General features: G+C 41.2%; 1 protein-coding gene across 4 annotated transcripts in view; it reads left to right on the top strand.

Annotated features, from left to right (window-relative positions):
- dlg5a (discs, large homolog 5a (Drosophila)) overlaps positions 1–15,385 on the top strand; it is a 40,188-nt gene extending 24,803 nt beyond the window's left edge. The window contains exons 19-34 of one of the 4 annotated variants that reach the window (XM_026189611.1): positions 515–648; positions 769–858; positions 1,429–1,597; positions 2,113–2,190; positions 3,256–3,418; positions 4,827–4,960; positions 5,814–5,978; positions 6,064–6,247; positions 9,016–9,164; positions 9,880–10,050; positions 11,373–11,563; positions 11,649–11,792; positions 11,992–12,119; positions 12,310–12,419; positions 12,979–13,088; positions 13,183–15,385. In XM_026189611.1, the coding sequence (XP_026045396.1) occupies positions 515–648; positions 769–858; positions 1,429–1,597; positions 2,113–2,190; positions 3,256–3,418; positions 4,827–4,960; positions 5,814–5,978; positions 6,064–6,247; positions 9,016–9,164; positions 9,880–10,050; positions 11,373–11,563; positions 11,649–11,792; positions 11,992–12,119; positions 12,310–12,419; positions 12,979–13,088; positions 13,183–13,286 (2,224 nt within the window). In that variant the 3' untranslated portion in view covers positions 13,287–15,385. Of the gene's footprint in view, positions 1–514; positions 649–768; positions 859–1,428; positions 1,598–2,112; positions 2,191–3,255; positions 3,419–4,826; positions 4,961–5,813; positions 5,979–6,063; positions 6,248–6,448; positions 7,206–9,015; positions 9,165–9,879; positions 10,051–11,372; positions 11,564–11,648; positions 11,793–11,991; positions 12,120–12,309; positions 12,420–12,978; positions 13,089–13,182 lie in introns of those variants that run through there. The other 3 variants (XM_026189612.1, XM_026189613.1, XM_026189614.1) reach the window with 3 other exon arrangements.
- The last annotated feature ends 1,671 nt before the right edge of the window (positions 15,386–17,056 follow it).

Below are 17,056 nucleotides of genomic sequence, written 5' to 3' on the forward strand. Positions count from 1 at the left end.
TCTTCAGGCTACTTTAACTGGAAGTTTAGTGTTTTGTAATGACTAATGATTTAAAATTATCCAGTTCCCCAAGGCAAACTGACAGTTATTTTACATACCTGCTGTTGCTTTGCCTTAATATCGAGATGTTGCAATTTAGCCCAGCCACTCACACAGTTTTCAAAGTTTTGTCATATACAGTAAAAAAACATGCTTCTCTGTACAAAAAAACAAACACATAAACTAAATAAATAGTTTATCAATTATTCTATTATTAAAAACATTAGAAATACAGTAGAAATAATAAGATTTATACATATGATATAACATTGAGTGTGCACTTGTGTGTCTGCAAAACTGAAGTAGTCCAAAAGGTAATAAACTCCTGTCAAGTGTTAGAACTTTAAAGGCAGTGGGGAACAGAGTTCTTTAGTCTACAGGTCTGAGTAAATTTGTAAAAATCAGCCTAAATAATTAAAAAAGAATCTGTGTTCAGTTATGATGGTCTCAAAGCTTGTTTTCTTTCCCTGTGCAGCCCACAACACCAGGGTCGTCTGAGCCTGGACCTGAGCCAGCAGAAACGCTCAAATGACTTCTCCGAATCCTCATCATCACGCAGCAGCAGAGCTTCACACGGTACAAACTCACTGCCATCCAGTGCACGGCTCGGTCAGTCTGACACGCACGCACGCACGCACGCACATGCACACACCAGCAGTCCCAAAGCGCAACACCACTTTTTCTATTTGCATTCATTTTTGTGTCTTATCCTTCTCATGCTTCTGACAGGTTCTTCCAATAATGTTCACTACCGCACAGAGAGGATCAAAATCCCCTCTACTCCCCGCTACCCGCGCTCCATGCTGGGCTCAGACAGAGGTACTGTGCCTGCTGGTAAAATACAGTCAACACATCAAATGATTGTTAAAATATGACTATTGAAGTCTCTCAGATCAAACTCTGAGGGGGCAGAATTCCAGACTTTTTATTTTATTTATTTTGTTTGTTTGTATTTTTTTCAATGTCTGCTTTACTATTGTTGAGCTTGGTTAGTTCAGTGTTTTTTATAGAGGTTTAAACTAAGGTTAAACTGCCTAAGCAGAAAAATCTTTACCAGTTTGTGATAAGCAAACCAGTAAGTGGTTTGCTTATCACCTCTGGGTTCATGTGGATCAGTAGTCAAATTGTGTTAAGACACAAGAATAACATCTAGATCTAAGTGATTAATCCAAACACTCCTCAGGTTGCTAGAATAATTTTTCTTCTGATTCAAAATGTCAAACTAACATTTGCATGAGGCAAATAAAAAAATAAAGATTTGAGGAGAAAATTTAGGTTTTTAATGATCTTTTCTGGGAGGGAAAATGTTATGAAGTTGAAGTTTTCATATTTCAGTGTGTATTTTAGGAATGTCCTTATTCTTTTCTGCTCCTCTTTACCTAAACCCAGGCTCCCTCTCGCATTCCGAGTGTAGCAGTCCCAGCCTCATCACGCCTCCACAATCACCACTCAATCTGGAGACTTCCTCATTTGCCAGCAGCCAATCACAAGGATCCATTTCTACTTTACCTCGGATCTCAGTCAGCCCTGTGCCAATAGGGGAGCGCAGGAAAGACAGGTATGATGTAGAGAACTATTCCCACATTAAAAAGAAAATTAAATTAAAGGGAACATAGAAGATGCTAACTGTGTGTGACCATCTTGTTGAGAGATTTTTTTGCAGCGTCTGCTATCGGACTGAGATGCTGCAAAAATTTCCCTCCGAATGGTGTAGTTGTTGGCTGAATGATGATTAGAAGCTGGTACTATATAGCCTGTGTCTGCCCTCAAAGATCCTCCTAGGCTATTTCAAAAGGTGTTGCTAGGCAACAGGTCCATCATGGTCAGTTGTGCAATCCCCCCATTGAAATTCAGATTGAAATCCTATTAAAACTCCATATGGTAATATGGTTTGCTGTTTTTCAAAAAAGCAGTTTTTTTTAATGTTTTGTTGGAATCTTCTATCTTTTAACTTTCCTGCCACATATTTTATAACCAACACCACTCTTTTACATGTTACTATCTCTGTATGATATCTGTCTTCCATTTTCCTCTTTATCTTCCTCTTGCCTCTCTGCAACCCTCCACTTCCAGATCTCTTTACCGTAATCGCTCTTTTCTAAGGATTCCTCTGGCTGCAAGGCCGAGGTTCTCCTCTCTCAGGAGCCTCAGGTTTGTTCCTTCTCACAGTGATACAAACAAGGATATGCCCCCCCCCCTTCCCCCAGCCTTCTCCCCAGCCCATGTTGTCAACATGTAATAGTTGGATAGAGAAAAAGGAGGACCAGAAAGGCTTGTGAGGTTTATGTGGACTATATGGAATGCAAAAAGAGGTTTTTATTTATTTATTTATTTTATACTTTTTTTTTAACCCACCCCAAGAGTTGTGTAATTCTGAGACAGATGGTTGTTTGCATGCAGCAGTGTGATTTGTGCCTGAGGACACAGAACTCTTGATTAGATACACTTTCAACTTCAAAGGTTTGGTGTTGTTTATGTGCCCCGCCCATATCTCTCTCCATGTCAGAAAGCCATTTGAATCTAGCAGGGTGCATGTAGCATCCGTGCTCTATGATAACACCATAGTCACTATGCATGTGTGCACTGCTGGTTTTTAAGCCAAGTCACCCTTTAGTCTGCAGTATGTATGTTATGCACTGGTATCATTATTATTCAGCCTCAAGCTTCTAGATCATGATCTTTTTGTTTGTTTTTGTACCGCACCACTCTCTTTACCCTGGTCTCTGGCTGCTAATCCACTCCCTCTTATCTACCTACATGAAACTGTAACCCATATCCAAAGCCACCTTGTTATGAAGACCCACAAAATTCATGCAAATCTTCTTCATGTGAAAGGATTTCACATGGCTGTGATTTCACTTTTGTGCACATTGTCTCTGTAAAGCTGCGGTTTCTTCTATAGGACGGTCACAATGTGGCACTCTGCAGAGATGATCCACTACATACCTGTGGGTGGGGGGTGGTATTGAAGCTTGGTGTTAAATATTCTTAAATTTGAAGATTAGCTTTTTATTCATAACTTATTTAGAATTTGAACCAGATGTAATTTTGTGTAACTTAAGGAAAAGCCCAGTCAGGAAGTAACTCCCCAGATCTGTAAGGAAACATATTACCCTCACTACCTTGTACTCCTGTGTGGTGACCTACTTATAACTGCATTTATGTGATTCTGTTCATTCATGTATATATTTTTTTTTTCCTCTTTTCCCCCATTAGGCCATACCTGGAGGAACCCCGCAATGTCATTGTGCACAAAGGTGCAGAGCCTCTGGGCATCTCCATTGTCAGTGGGGAGAACGGAGGAATCTTTGTGTCTAAAGTCACTGGAGGTAGCATCGCCCACCAGGCAGGACTGGAGTATGGAGACCAATTACTGGAGGTATGAACAACCTACTGTTGGTCAAAAAGGTTACATACCTTCAAGCAACATAAATAAGAGTTTACTGGCAGATGCCTGCAAAATAGAAACACAGTAATACAGATGCCACAAATATATTCAGTCTTCAAAGGCACAGTCATTTTGCTGCCTACCATACATTTATTCTGTTTGGCTTCACTTCCTGGAGGACTGTATTCATTAGTGCTGAAGCTGTTCCCAGTATTTTAATACTTGCTGAAATGCCTTTTTCTTTTTTCCCTCTACACAAGTAAAATAACTGCACAAGCTGTCACATCAATTGTGAGTTTACTGTAGCTGTAGATGATGCACAGTTTAGGTAGTAAAAAAGAGAAACACTTAGTAGGAATGTTTTTGAAGTGAAGAAATATACCCCCACTGCGTTTGCAGAAATTTAGCTGCGTGTTCCATAATTTTGATTTATTTCACCATCACATAAAGTAGTGGAGCCTTTAACAGTGCTTCGGCTTGTCGCTTCCCTTTAAGTAAGAGCCACAGCGTCTGGGCTGCTCCAGTGTAACGTGCCCTCTTCACATTTTTACAGGCATGCAACAGCATATGAGTGAGTCCAAAAAATATCTTTTTTTTTTTTTTCTTTTTTTTTTTAAGCATATCTGTTTCGAAGCAAGATATTAATAGATATGTCACCGATATATTTATTATTAGTTGTTGAAGCTCAGTAAAAATGAAAGCAGATGCCTCCTTGATCTGGAGCTCTGACTATTATAATGTATTTTAAGGGCTGAGGTGCATGCATTCAGCTCTACATTCATGCATATGTACACTCTTCCTTTTTAATGACTAGTCAGCTCTCATAACTACTTTCTTCACCAATTGCTGCAAATAACTGAAAGCATAGGTGTCAAACATAAGGCTTGGAGGCCAGAATCGGCCAGGCAAAGATTCCAATCTGGCCCACTGGATGGCTTTGGAACAAGTAAAGGAAGGCATCTTGCATCTAAATTTTGGACTTTTAACTGTATTTTCATAGGTTTTATAGCAGTTCCTAGTGATAAAGACACCCCCCCCCCCCATTCTCATTTATACAACACAAAGTAATTAACTAATATATAAACAAATTAAATAATTTTTTTTAATGTTAGTGAACTTTTCTGTCTACTCTAGAAATTTGTCTGTAATTTTACGTATTGATTCTTAAATTGTAAAAAATAATTCTACAGCAACATTTCTTTATCATGTAGATAAACAGAGGTACTTCTTTTTCTTCGTTTCACTTGTCCTCCCCACTTCACATCAAAGCTATATGTGGCCCACAATTTAGAATGAGTTTGACATCCGTGACTTAAAGCATTTAATAGACTGATAATAGAATATATTCCCGTGTCTTCCTTCATTCCCTGTCCTAATCACACTTTTCTCACTTTATCAGTACAATGGCATCAACTTGCGGAACGCTACTGAGCAGCAAGCTCGTCTCATCATTGGCCAGCAGTGCGACACCATCACCATTATGGCACAGTACAACCCACACATGTACCAGCTGGGCAACCACTCTCGCTCGAGGTAATGTGGCGTTAGTGTAGGGTTAGTTTTTATCGGAATCTCAGCTGTTTCATTTGGCTAATTTTTAAATCGGTTCCAGCTGCATTTTAAATACACTGTGGCAGTGAGGCCAGGTGTTACATCTTATTGACTTGCACTTTTCTAGCTGAGTATACATAAAGTAATATCTGAAACAGCACTTGATCACCCAGGTGAAAAGATTAACTTTGTAGCTGTTTGTCTTTAAATATTAGAAATGTGCACAGAGTCAGACCAACACAAAAGGTTTTAGGCTCATTTCAGCATTGACTGTATCTTTTTTTTTTTTTTAATAAGATCCTGACACATTAAAGTGGACCTATTATGCTTTTCCTTATATTCTGCCATGTATATAATGAAGTTTCAAATAATGAAGCAGTGTAGGTACAAGCTAAAAGCTCGGGGTTCATATTGCCCTTCTATTCTTTTTTTTTTTTTTTTTTTAAATTGTAATAGGTCAGCTTTAAAGCATCTCCACATATGCAGAATATAGCAAAAAAAATACTAATACCTAAAATGATTCATCTGTTAGCCTGATGCTTTTCTATTATTTAAATTCTTGTGATCTTTCACCAGTTCTTAACGAGAGAAAACGCACAATATAAAGCAAGGAACAAAGTTACAAAGTCTGAGTCACTCTAATTAAAATTAATGCACTTGGCCAGTTTGCACTGGGTCCAATAAAAGTTGGTGTTAATCTAAATTTGGACTTTTTTGATACTTGGATTGGCTACAGAATACGTTCAGGTCAAATAAAACATTTGTGACATTTATGAAGCGCATCAATCATAACTCCCTTTTTAATGCAATCAGTGTAACCTATTTTGCACTGCAGCTCCCGTCTGGAGCCGGTCAGTACTCAGCCAACTCCGCAGGGCAGTGGGGCCGCTACACCTGACAATCACTCCACCATCGATACACTCAGTGAACAGGACGAGGGCACACTCACTCCCTCCTCCAAGCAGACTACGCCCACTACCAGCCCTCACAATTTTATCAGGTACACATGTAGGCAAAGATGGGAAGACAATTACACACACAATTACACTTCATTATCTCTGTAACTGACTCTTGTTGCCCTCCAGGATGCCGTCTGAGGGGGGCAGGAAAGCGGGTGAGCCGCGGCTCGTAACAGTACGCAGGCCTGGGGTGGAAGTAGGGGTCACACTCTGTGGAGGAAACCTGAGGGGTGTCTACATAGAGAGTCTGGATGAGGACAGTCCAGCTCGAGGTCCCGATGGGCTGCTTCCTGGGGACCTCATCCTGGAGGTAGGGACATATACTGTAACCCTACCCCACATTCACAAACAGACACATGGAATTTTATAATGGACCTGGATAGATTTCATACAGTATATTCATATTCAGTCGGATGGGTAACTGGAAAGATCAGTCATTTTAAATTTGTCATTTTTGCATGAATATTGTATTAGTAACTAGTAAAAGCCTCATTCATGTTTTGTTCTGTAGATGCAGTGTTTCCCTAAACGCCTCACTAAGACAGACACGTGATGTTACTGTCTTGAGAGGAGACATGTGATCTGACCTCGATAAACCCAACTACCAGCTATACACTACATGTCTGAGCAGGACAAGTTTGCTAACTGCCTATAGGTGTGCAAACCCAGTCATGTTGGCAATTAAATGTAATTGTCTGCAAAATGGTCCTCCAGCTGTTTGTGTTTAGTTCCACTTACTATTGTTGCCCATGTCCCAACCTCTTTTAGACATGCTGATGCCATCAAATTCATTGTATTCTATTGTGGAGAAAAAAAAATATGGGTGCATGAGATTTGCAAACCGTTGCATTCTGTTTTTATTAACATTTTACACAGGGACTTTTTTGGGAATTGGGTTTATATGCTCTTTTTGTAGTGGTTTTGTTTGTTTGTTTTCCTGCACATTTCCCACAGTTTGATAATCTGATCATAGCAGCATGGCTGCAATTTACCGTAATTGCCTGCCGTTCAGGTGGTTTGTGGTTGTGAAAGTGTCATGCAAAACTTTCATTCAAGATATGAGAGAACTGATCATCCAAATGAAATCATACCTGAAACAGCATTTTCAAACATAAAGATGTGTCCTTGTTTCCTATAGATAAACGGTAAAAATATTTAGGTGTAATACCAGCCACAATACTAATTTGTTGTTTTGCTGTGTCTTGTAACTTTTTGTGCTATTGTTTCTTAAAACAATAGGGGGTGGTGGTCCCCATCTTTAAGAAGGGGGACCGGAGAGTGTGTTCCAACTACAGGGGATCACACTCCTCAGCCTCCCTGGGAAAGTCTATGCCAGGGTGCTGGAAAGGAGAGTTCGTCCGTTAGTCGAACCTCGGATACAGGAGGAACAATGTGGTTTTCGTCCTGGTCGCGGAACACTGGACCAGCTCTTTATCCTCTCCAGGATACTTGAGGGTGCATGGGAGTTTGCCCAACCAGTCTACATGTGTTTTGTGGACTTGGAGAAGGCATTCGACCGTGTCCCTCGGGGTGTCCTGTGGGAGGTGTTGCGGGAGTATGGGGTGTCTGGCCCATTGCTACGGGCCATTCGATCCCTATACAACCGTTGCAAGAGCTTGGTTCGCATTGCCGGCAATAAGTCGGACTCGTTCCCGGTGGGTGATGGGCTCCGCCAGGGCTGCCCTTTGTCTCCGGTTCTGTTCATAATTTTTATGGACAGGATTTCTAGGCGCAGCCAAGTGGCGGAGGGCTTTCGCTTTGGTGGCCTCAGAATCTCATCTCTGATTTTTGCGGATGATGTGGTTCTGTTGGCTTCATCGGGTGAGGGCCTCCAGCTCGCACTGGAACGGTTCGCAGCCGAGTGTGAAGCAGCGGGAATGAGGATCAGCACCTCCAAATCTGAGGCCATGGTTCTCAGCCGGAAAAGGGTGGAGTGCCCACTCCGGGTCGGGGATGAGTTCCTGCCCCAAGTGGAGGAGTTCAAGTATCTCGGGGTCTTGTTCGCGAGTGATGGGAGAAGGGAGCCGGAGATCGACAGACGGATTGGGGCTGCAGCTGCAGTAATGCGGACGCTGCACCGGTCCATCGTGGTGAAGAGGGAGCTGAGTGTAAAAGCGAAGCTCTCAATTTACCGGTCGGTCTACGTCCCTACCCTCACCTATGGCCACGAGCTGTGGGTAGTGACCGAAAGAACGAGATCGCGGATACAAGCGGCAGAAATGAGCTTCCTCCGAAGGGTGGCTGGCCTCTCCCTTACAGATAGGGTGAGAAGTTCGGCCATCCGGGAGGGGCTCAGAGTAGAGCAGCTGCTGCTCCACATCGAAAGGAGCCAGCTGAGGTGGTTCGGGCATCTGATAAGGATGCCTCCTGGGTGAAGTGTTCCAGGCATGTCCCACCGGGAGGAGGCCCCGGGGCAGACCCAGGACACGCTGGAGAGATTATATCTCTCGGCTGGCCTGGGAACGCCTTGGTATTCCCCCGGATAAGCTGGAGGAGGTGGCTGGGGAGAGGGAGGTCTGGGCCTCTTTGCTTAGGCTGCTGCCCCCGCGACCCGGCCCCGGATAAAGTGGATGAAGATGGATGGATGGATGGATGGATGTTTCTTACAACTTGAGTGCCAGAAAGTGCTGGCATTCCCCCCCCCCCCCTTGCCTGTCTTTGTTTTTCATTGATTTCATTGATCTCGTCTTCATCTGTGTTCTCTCCCACTTGGCAATTTCTCCAGAACATCACAAACTCATACAAGACAATTCCTGCCATTCTCCTGTTTTTTAGCTCTCTGCCACAAAAAGCCTGCAGTTGTGAATTGCCATGCGGCTTTGTCATCAGGCGGCACAGCATCAGTCTGTCCGTCACACTCGCATCCCGTTTGTTTTCTTCCCCCATACATGGCACAAATCAATACTGCGACGCTTTAATACAGCTGAAAGCTCGGAGGAAATCTTGTTTGCTTGTGCACCATTCACATGCCGATGAAATGATTACAGGAGTGTAAACATTCATCAGATTTCGCCCTTTTTATTTTCGTGATGTAACGAGAAATAAGCCTCCCTTTTTTCGCATTCTCCTTTCTTTCAGTACAACTCGGTGAATATGAAGAATAAGACAGCCGAAGAGGTTTATGTTGAGATGTTAAAGCCTGCGGAGACAGTCACATTAAAGGTGCAGCATCGGCCTGATGACTTCAACGTGGTCAAAGATATTTCAGGAGATGGCTTTTACATTAGGTATGTGCTTGTACTTGCCTTAAACATACGGTCACGTAAGAGTTTTGTGATCCAGGTTTCTAAAAAGAGACCGCTAATTTTCCCACAGCAGCCTCATCTCTTTTTCTTCTGCTAAATATAGAACCATCACGAGAGAGCCTTTGGACAAGCTGGACTCTTTCTCATCTAACCAGTTATGTCCCAGATCCACTGTATCACTGCAGCGAAGCTAATCACGCTACAGATTTAGGTTATCTGATCTCAGTACACACCAGATGCAACACCACATCCATTTTAGTTCTCAGTGTTTGCCAGGGCATTAGAGATTCACGGTGTATGAATGGAAAATTAAGTTCTATAATAGTCACTTTTATTGTTGGGTGTCAGTCTGGGCGTTGTTGCCGCAGCTGCTGCAGTCACTTGTCATATAGGCAAGTGGGCTTGTGATGTCATCTGCAGTAAATATACTCAGCTTCTGTGGCTGTCATAGACGGGCTGCTCGGGAGTGACTTACAAACCTCCAGTATGAGGAAAGCAAGGCTTATATTGAAAATGAAATGGACACTTTCTTTCTTTTGCTCATGTGTTACTGATTCTTCGTTTTGTTCTCTTCACACTTATCTTGTGTGATTCCTCACCTCCTTTCTCACTTTATCAACTTCATGCTCCTCTGCTCCTTTCGTTCTGCTCCGTTCTTCATAACTCCCCATCTATCTTTGTCTCTTCCTCCCACCAGAGCACTTTACGACAGGGTGGGGGAGGCCGAGGGGGACCTCAGTTTTAAGAAGGATGACATCCTGTACGTGGATGAGTCTTTACCAAAGGGCATCTTTGGGACCTGGATGGCCTGGCAGCTAGATGAGAACGCGCAGCAGATCCAGAGGGGGCAGATCCCCAGCAAGTACATGTGGGTGGAAACTGCAAATACACAATATATTTCTATCATCACCATTCATAAACAATTTGTACATCACCATTCATATTTACATTGCTGTCGTCACATTTACAGTTGTTGTGAGTACAATATTGACAGTTTTCCTTTTTTCTTCAATAATAATAAAAATCTAAAGAAACAATAAATGAAGGGAAGGAAAAATGCACACACATATTTAAAATCTAACAGACTTTAGTATTAACGTCTCGCTGTTGTTTAAAAAATAAAAATAGGTCTTTATCTCCAGAAAAATGATGTCGTTCATTCCATCAGATTTCCCAAATTCTATCCAACCACATATGTTGGAAGGTCGAGCTTCAAGCATCTAATTGCAATGCATTTAATTTAGTTGCTGCTGTCAGTGGTAATTATAACAGATATTTATACTCAGGAATTAACCCGGGACCTTGGGCTCTTTTGCGTGATTTTGGTGAAATACCATCTTGAGAACTTTGTGTGGCCATCAAATTAGGTCAAGAACAAATATGTGTAGAGAGCTTCATAGAATAGGTTTCTATGGCTGAGCAGCTGCATCTAAGCATTACATCACCAAGCGCAATGCAAAGTGTTGGATGCAGTGGATTACAGCACGCTGCCACTGGAACCCAACAGAACTTCTTTAGTATGAATTAAGGTGGAGACTGCAAACCAGCCTTCTCGTCCAACATCAGTGTCTGACCTCACAAATGTGCTCCTGGATGAACGGTTAAAAACTCCCATAAAAGCTTCTGAGCCTTGTGTTACAGCTGCAGAGAGTGGCCCAACATCATATTAAGTCCTATGGATTAAGAATGGATATCACTCGAGTTCATATGTGTGTAAAAGCAGAGGAGTGAATAGTTTTGGCAATGTAGCGTGTATGTGGGCAAATTTTTGCCATCACTTCTATTGTTCTGAAAAATCAGATTATAACCTTCCATTTGAATTCTCCATGAATCTGAGCTTGTTTTTTCCCATTTCTTACACATATTTTTAAGCTTGTAGCAGCTGTGACCATTATCCCTGCCATGCTGCTGCAATTTAGGAAGCACATTTAAAATCACTTACATTTGTTTTTAAATTGCACTGCAAGATCTTATTTTTGTCGTACTGCAGAGGTGTGGTGCTAAACAATATGCTTCTAGTTTGTCTTGGCATTAGGAACATTAGTCAATAACATTTAAATTCTGATTAAAGGTGATCCTGTTTTGGAAACCAACTCCTCAACTGCAGTCTAATATCTACAATAGGAATCCAAACTGACCTTTGGTTTGGATTCTCTTACATTAAAACTTTGTTTTGTGTCTGTTGTGTAGGATGGACCAAGAGTTTTACCGCAGACACAGCGTGACGGAAATGAAGGAAGACTCCAGTAAGACTCTCTCTGCAGCAGCCCGCAGATCCTTTTTCAGGAGGAAACAGAAACACAAACGCAGCAGCTCCAAAGACAGCAAAGAGATGGTGGCTTTGGACACCATCAGCACAGACTCCATCCCCTTCCTTGATGGTGCGATCAAAGGCTTAGATGTGTTGTTGTAGTAGTGGTAGTTGAACAGCATTTTTGATTGGCCTGCTTGTCCTGTTTTATTCAGACTGTGTGAGCTTGGCATACCAGCGAGTCCAGAAGGTGGAGTGCACCTCTCCCCGACCAGTACTCATCCTCGGGCCTCTCACAGACCCTGTCAAGGAGATGCTGGTGAAAGAATCCCCCGGAAAGTTCTGCAGATGTGTACTGGGTAAGGTGATGTCGTGCAGATGTTTCAGACCTGTAAATCTGGAGAATGAATACCTCATGTACATCAGTGAACTGCAACTAACGTTTTAGGAGGAAAGCTTTAGGGTGTAATTTAGCAAGCATTTAGTTTCTCATTTCAGTGTTTACTTTCTTTCATAGCAGGAATCTTCACTCTCGTACTTTTTCTGTCTCGTTTGCAGAGGTGATGAAGGCGTCCCAGCAAGCCATCGAGCGGGGCGTCAAAGATTGCCTCTTCATCGACTACAAGCGCAGGAGTGGACATTTTGATGTGACCACGGTTGCTTCTATAAAAGAAATAACAGATAAGGTATTATTCTGTGCTTTTCTTTCTCTTCAGATTTTATCGGACAAGATGAAACGACTGTCTGCATTTGGTCAAGATAAGCTATCACAGCTGTGGCTCTTTGATCTCTGACAGTGGACAATAAAAGGCAAGATCGCTGATGGTGAAAACGGTCGTCGATGATTGCCGTTATTTTTATGTCTTTTTGATGCAGGGCTGTCACTGTTTGCTCGACATCGCCCCGCACGCCATTGAGAGGCTCCACAGTGTTCACATTTATCCAATTGTTGTCTTTGTCCGCTACAAAAACGCCAAGCAGATCAAGTAAGTATCAACCTGTTTTATAACAAATTTGGACAGCATGACTTGGGGATGTCCCGGTATTTTTGTGTGTGTGTCTGTGTGGCTGATGGATGGATGGATGGATGGATGGATAGATAAATGGAGCAGGATAAGCCTTCACACTCTATCCCACCATGAACCCTTTGGCGCATCTGTAAAAGCACCACGCTCCAACACACACTTGCATAATCCGAAACAGCTGGTGAAACATCCTGGCTCCCGCCCCCCCAAGTTGAAGTGCTGTATGCCTTTTATCACTTAATATCTGTAGGTGTTTGTTGGACATTGTTGTTGTATTTTTAAAATTGGGACTTTAATACCTGAAAGTGTCAGTTTGTATTAAATGTTTTGAGTTATCAAAAGCTTAATTGGACACAATGGAAGAGTAGAAAAGATGGTTTTGTACACTTTTCCACGAATACGTGTTTGCCCCCTTCCTGATTTCTTTTTTCTTTTTTTCTTTTTTTTTTTTAAATGTGTTCTGAAACATTTAAGTGTGACTGTGATCTGAATGACTTTTTTTTTTTTCCTTCCCTCACAGGGAACAGAAAGATCCGATTTATCTGCGAGACAAAGTGTCTCAAAAACATTCCAAGGAGCAATTTGAAAGTGCACAGAAGATAGAACAAGAATACAGCAAATTCTTCACAGGTATGTATTCAGTCAAGTTATCTTTAAAAAAAACAACAACCCACAAACAGAAAAAAAAACGCTTGGCTTTAATAAAGTATTTTTGTCTTTTCAGGTATTGTCCAAGGCGGCACCCTCCCGTACATTTGCACTCAGATCATGACTATAGTTGATCAAGAACAAAGTAAAGTCCTGTGGACTCCACTCGGCTGCCCCTAGAGGAGACGAGCAGCTATTACAGCAAGCTTCGGCTTTCATCCCCATTCCCCGCACACTAATTAACCCTTTCACACTACACCATTAGGTACACTACATAGAGCTAGTTGTGTAAATTATTGCTATATTTTTTTTAATGTTGTCTTTTGTTATGATTCCTAATCAGAACCTCGTTTATTTTGTGATGTACTCGGGAGCAGGTTAGTAGCACTGGATATCAACATTAGAGTTCTTTCAGTCTTCCCTAAGGGTTTGTGGTGGTGTATTTGTGATGCTGCAATGTAAGCGTCCGTTTACAGTCAAAAGACGAGTCTGACTATTGGTGTTCAATATTTGCTTGAATGCGTGTGCCCCGCCCCCATGTACGCAAACCTCCTTACTAATGAAGTTCAGCCACCTCTGACCCGCCCGTGTACCAGATGACATTTGTGGTTTCCCTGAAATTATGCACCCATTTGATGATGACTGACAACTAATTGTATTGTGTGTGTGTGTGTATGTGTGTGCGTGTGAGTTTGAGTGTGGAGAGGGGGAAAAAAAGCAACATTGAGACTGTTGTACACAATTGTAATGACAATTTCAAATGAGTTGAATCACATTGATACTATGCTATAGAAATGTAATGCCAGGATCAGACATCACATTCGCGTGGTGTTTCATCACAAAACAGGAAAAAAAGAAGGAAAAAAAAAAGAAAAGAAGTATCAAACCTCTTGAAGTATGTAGCTGTGGTCTTACTGAGCCCATCTCAGCAGTGATGGCCATCAAAACTCTAAACACATTGATGTTTGCTCTATGCATTGTGTTTCTGTAGTAGCTGGGTGTGTGGACAGCTTACGGGCCTTTCGGAAGTGCCTTCGGAGAAAAGGCCTGATCTGAAACCAGCCCTTGATCACTTAGCCAGAAAGCTGAGGATTTTCTTTTCTTCTTTTCTTTCTTTCTTTTTTTTCTCTGAGTTTCTAATCTGGATCCGATGTATCATTTCACCCGTGGTGGACTAGATGATTCAGAGGCTGATTTGAGACCAGTACTATGTAGAGCGCATGACAATGGCGAGGTTTGGAGGGTAGGTCGAAGCGGCGACCAACGGGTCAACTCCTCAGAATGCACTCCAGGGCTAGACAGACCACTGTGTAACTATCATTCTCTCTTTAACATATATTTAACAACACTATAGAGTATACCTTATACAGTATGCAGATACAGAAAAAAAACAAGCAAAAATATATATATAAGTATATATATATAAATATATAGTTCATGTATTTTCACTAGGTCATATGCCTAGGAACGTCTGGCAGTCAAGTCACGTCTTTGCAGGTATTAGCATGTGTTTTTCTTTTTTAATGTTTCTTTTTAAAGACTCTTTTTCTCTCTCTGTGGTTCGTTGCCAGTCACTTACGTACTCATTCAGAGACACTATGAAGCAAAATTTGCAGGGTAATGTCTTATTGGAGTTTCCTCTGATCTGTTTAAATGTTACTGACTTTTCATTGTTATTTAATTTTTTTTTTTTTTTTTGTTATTCAAGAAGCAAAAAATATTGACTACAGATATTCTGCCCTTCCATCAAACCATATCCTGTATCTTGTTGTGCCAAAATCCACTAAGTCAACTTTATCCTTTATTTCTGTTTTGCACTTGTTTTTTCTGTGAACCTTAAACATGTCACTGTTCTTAGGTTTCCAGCAGATTATGAATAGGTACTCTAATTTTTGTTGTGGCTAATTCATGTTTTTATGTATCACATCAGTTCCTTACATTTCATTGATGGCCTTTTTATTCGTAATTAGGGGGAAAGGATCACTTCTTATTTGAAATATTAAAAAGGGATCTACTCTTGCACAGTTTTTCGAACAAAACAAAAAGGTCCACGTGTTTGACTATTGGGCTAAAGGAGTAAACAGAAGCAAACTGTAATGTTACTATTTTTATGAGTAGGTAGCGTATGTTTAGAGAGCAGGACACAACGTGAAGTGGTTGTACTTGTAGAGAAAGAGTGTAGATGCCAGGTACTGATTGAATTTTTCTTTTATTAAAAAGAATGTGATTTGTATGTTAAGACATTAACATGAGAATAAAGCTCATTTTCTGTATCACAACATGGGCTCATTGAGTCTTTTTTTTTTTTTTTTTTTTTTTTTTGGTTAAATGACTATTTATGTTTGGGAAGTATCAAAGAAAATATGTTGGTACAACATGTACGATTTTCAGCATGCTTCTCAGTCTCATCTTCATGTTTTGGATCATGGTTTAAAGGAGAGCTGAGAGCAAATGCGCCACTAAAAATGCAGCCATGTCCTACAGAGATGTTTAAGGACAAAAGGGATCTTGTTTTACTGAAATTAGCAGATGAAATGGTTTCAGAGATGAGAAAAGGCAATTGGAAAATATCTGCCTGGAACTTAAGAAAAGTATACAATTCAGCGTCATTTCAGTGGCATAAAAGCAGCAGTATGAGCAGCATGAGACAAGTCATGCAAATTGGTTTGATCCAGGTCATTTGTAAAGGCAGCTCCATTATATCCACCAATATTTTTTTTTTTCTCCTAAAATTTGAGAAACTGGTTGTTTATCAAATACAGAAACATGAGGCACTTAATACGACTACCTGATTAAAACGGTTCAGAGACCTTTAGAGCTACATCAAACTTCTAGGCTACTTTTTTGACACAATCCAATGGGATTTGTGTCTCCCTGGGATCAAACTGTGGATCTTTTGGGAATGTGTAAATCACTACACGATGAATCAAACTGCTAAAAGTGATTTTTCTTAGATTACTACAAAGATCTCACCTCCTTTTGGACATAAGTGTGTTACATCATAATTTGGAGCGCTGATATTTGTATAGAATTGAACTTTATCACTGGGTATATTATGAACACCAGCTAGTATAAAATGATATTATTTATTGTAATTATCATTGTGTTACACTGTTAAGCCCAGTGTTGCCATCTGATTGTGACTGACCCGTGTAATCTTGATGTTTATGCTGGCCAATCTGGCACTGAATTCTTACATTCTACCAGCATCTTTTCTTTCATGTTGGATTTTTAAAAAATCAATCAGATTTCCATTAAAGACAAGTACCAAGACTTCACTATAATTTCTTTAACACAAACAAGAGTTTTGCTTGGAAAACAAGGTGTTCCTTACAAAAATGAACAAATAGTCCAGATCTATATAAGATATGAGAATCATGTTCCATGCAGCTGGAATTCTGCAGCTACTGTAGTCTGATACCTCTGAGCTCTTCATCCGGGTTCATGTGGCCCTCTAACCAATAATATCACAGCGAGTGACCACCCTACAGCTGCCTGTTGGATTCCTTGAGGCAAGAGAGCGCCCAGTGTCTCAAAAAACATCCAGCACTGATTCTGCATAATCAGCAATATAATTTCCCTAGGGATTAATAAAGTATTCTGATTCTGATATCAGGCCATGTGCTGTAGTTGTACAATGGTGAGAATAAACATGGCAGTGAAAATGCTCTCCGGAGAATGTTGTTCGAGATGTTGGCCTCAAATTACTCCCTAAATCTGATAGACTTTTATGTGCAGCTCTACTATGCAGTGCCCAAGATCTTTATGTCCTCCAAGTCTCCTCGTGCCTGTTTTAGAAAGGAGTATGGTCTCCAACCTTCCTGCTGGGGTGTCTGTTTCAAGACAGCTGCTGACAGCTCAACTGAACACGATAAGTCTGAAGTCTGACAGCGAAGGATCTTTGTAGTCCGCACTGGTGAGCCGTGGCCTTTCCAGGCTCACGTCACATC

Source organism: Astatotilapia calliptera, chromosome 13 (genome assembly GCF_900246225.1).
Source record: "Astatotilapia calliptera chromosome 13, fAstCal1.2, whole genome shotgun sequence".
Taxonomy (NCBI): Eukaryota; Metazoa; Chordata; class Actinopteri; order Cichliformes; family Cichlidae; genus Astatotilapia; species Astatotilapia calliptera.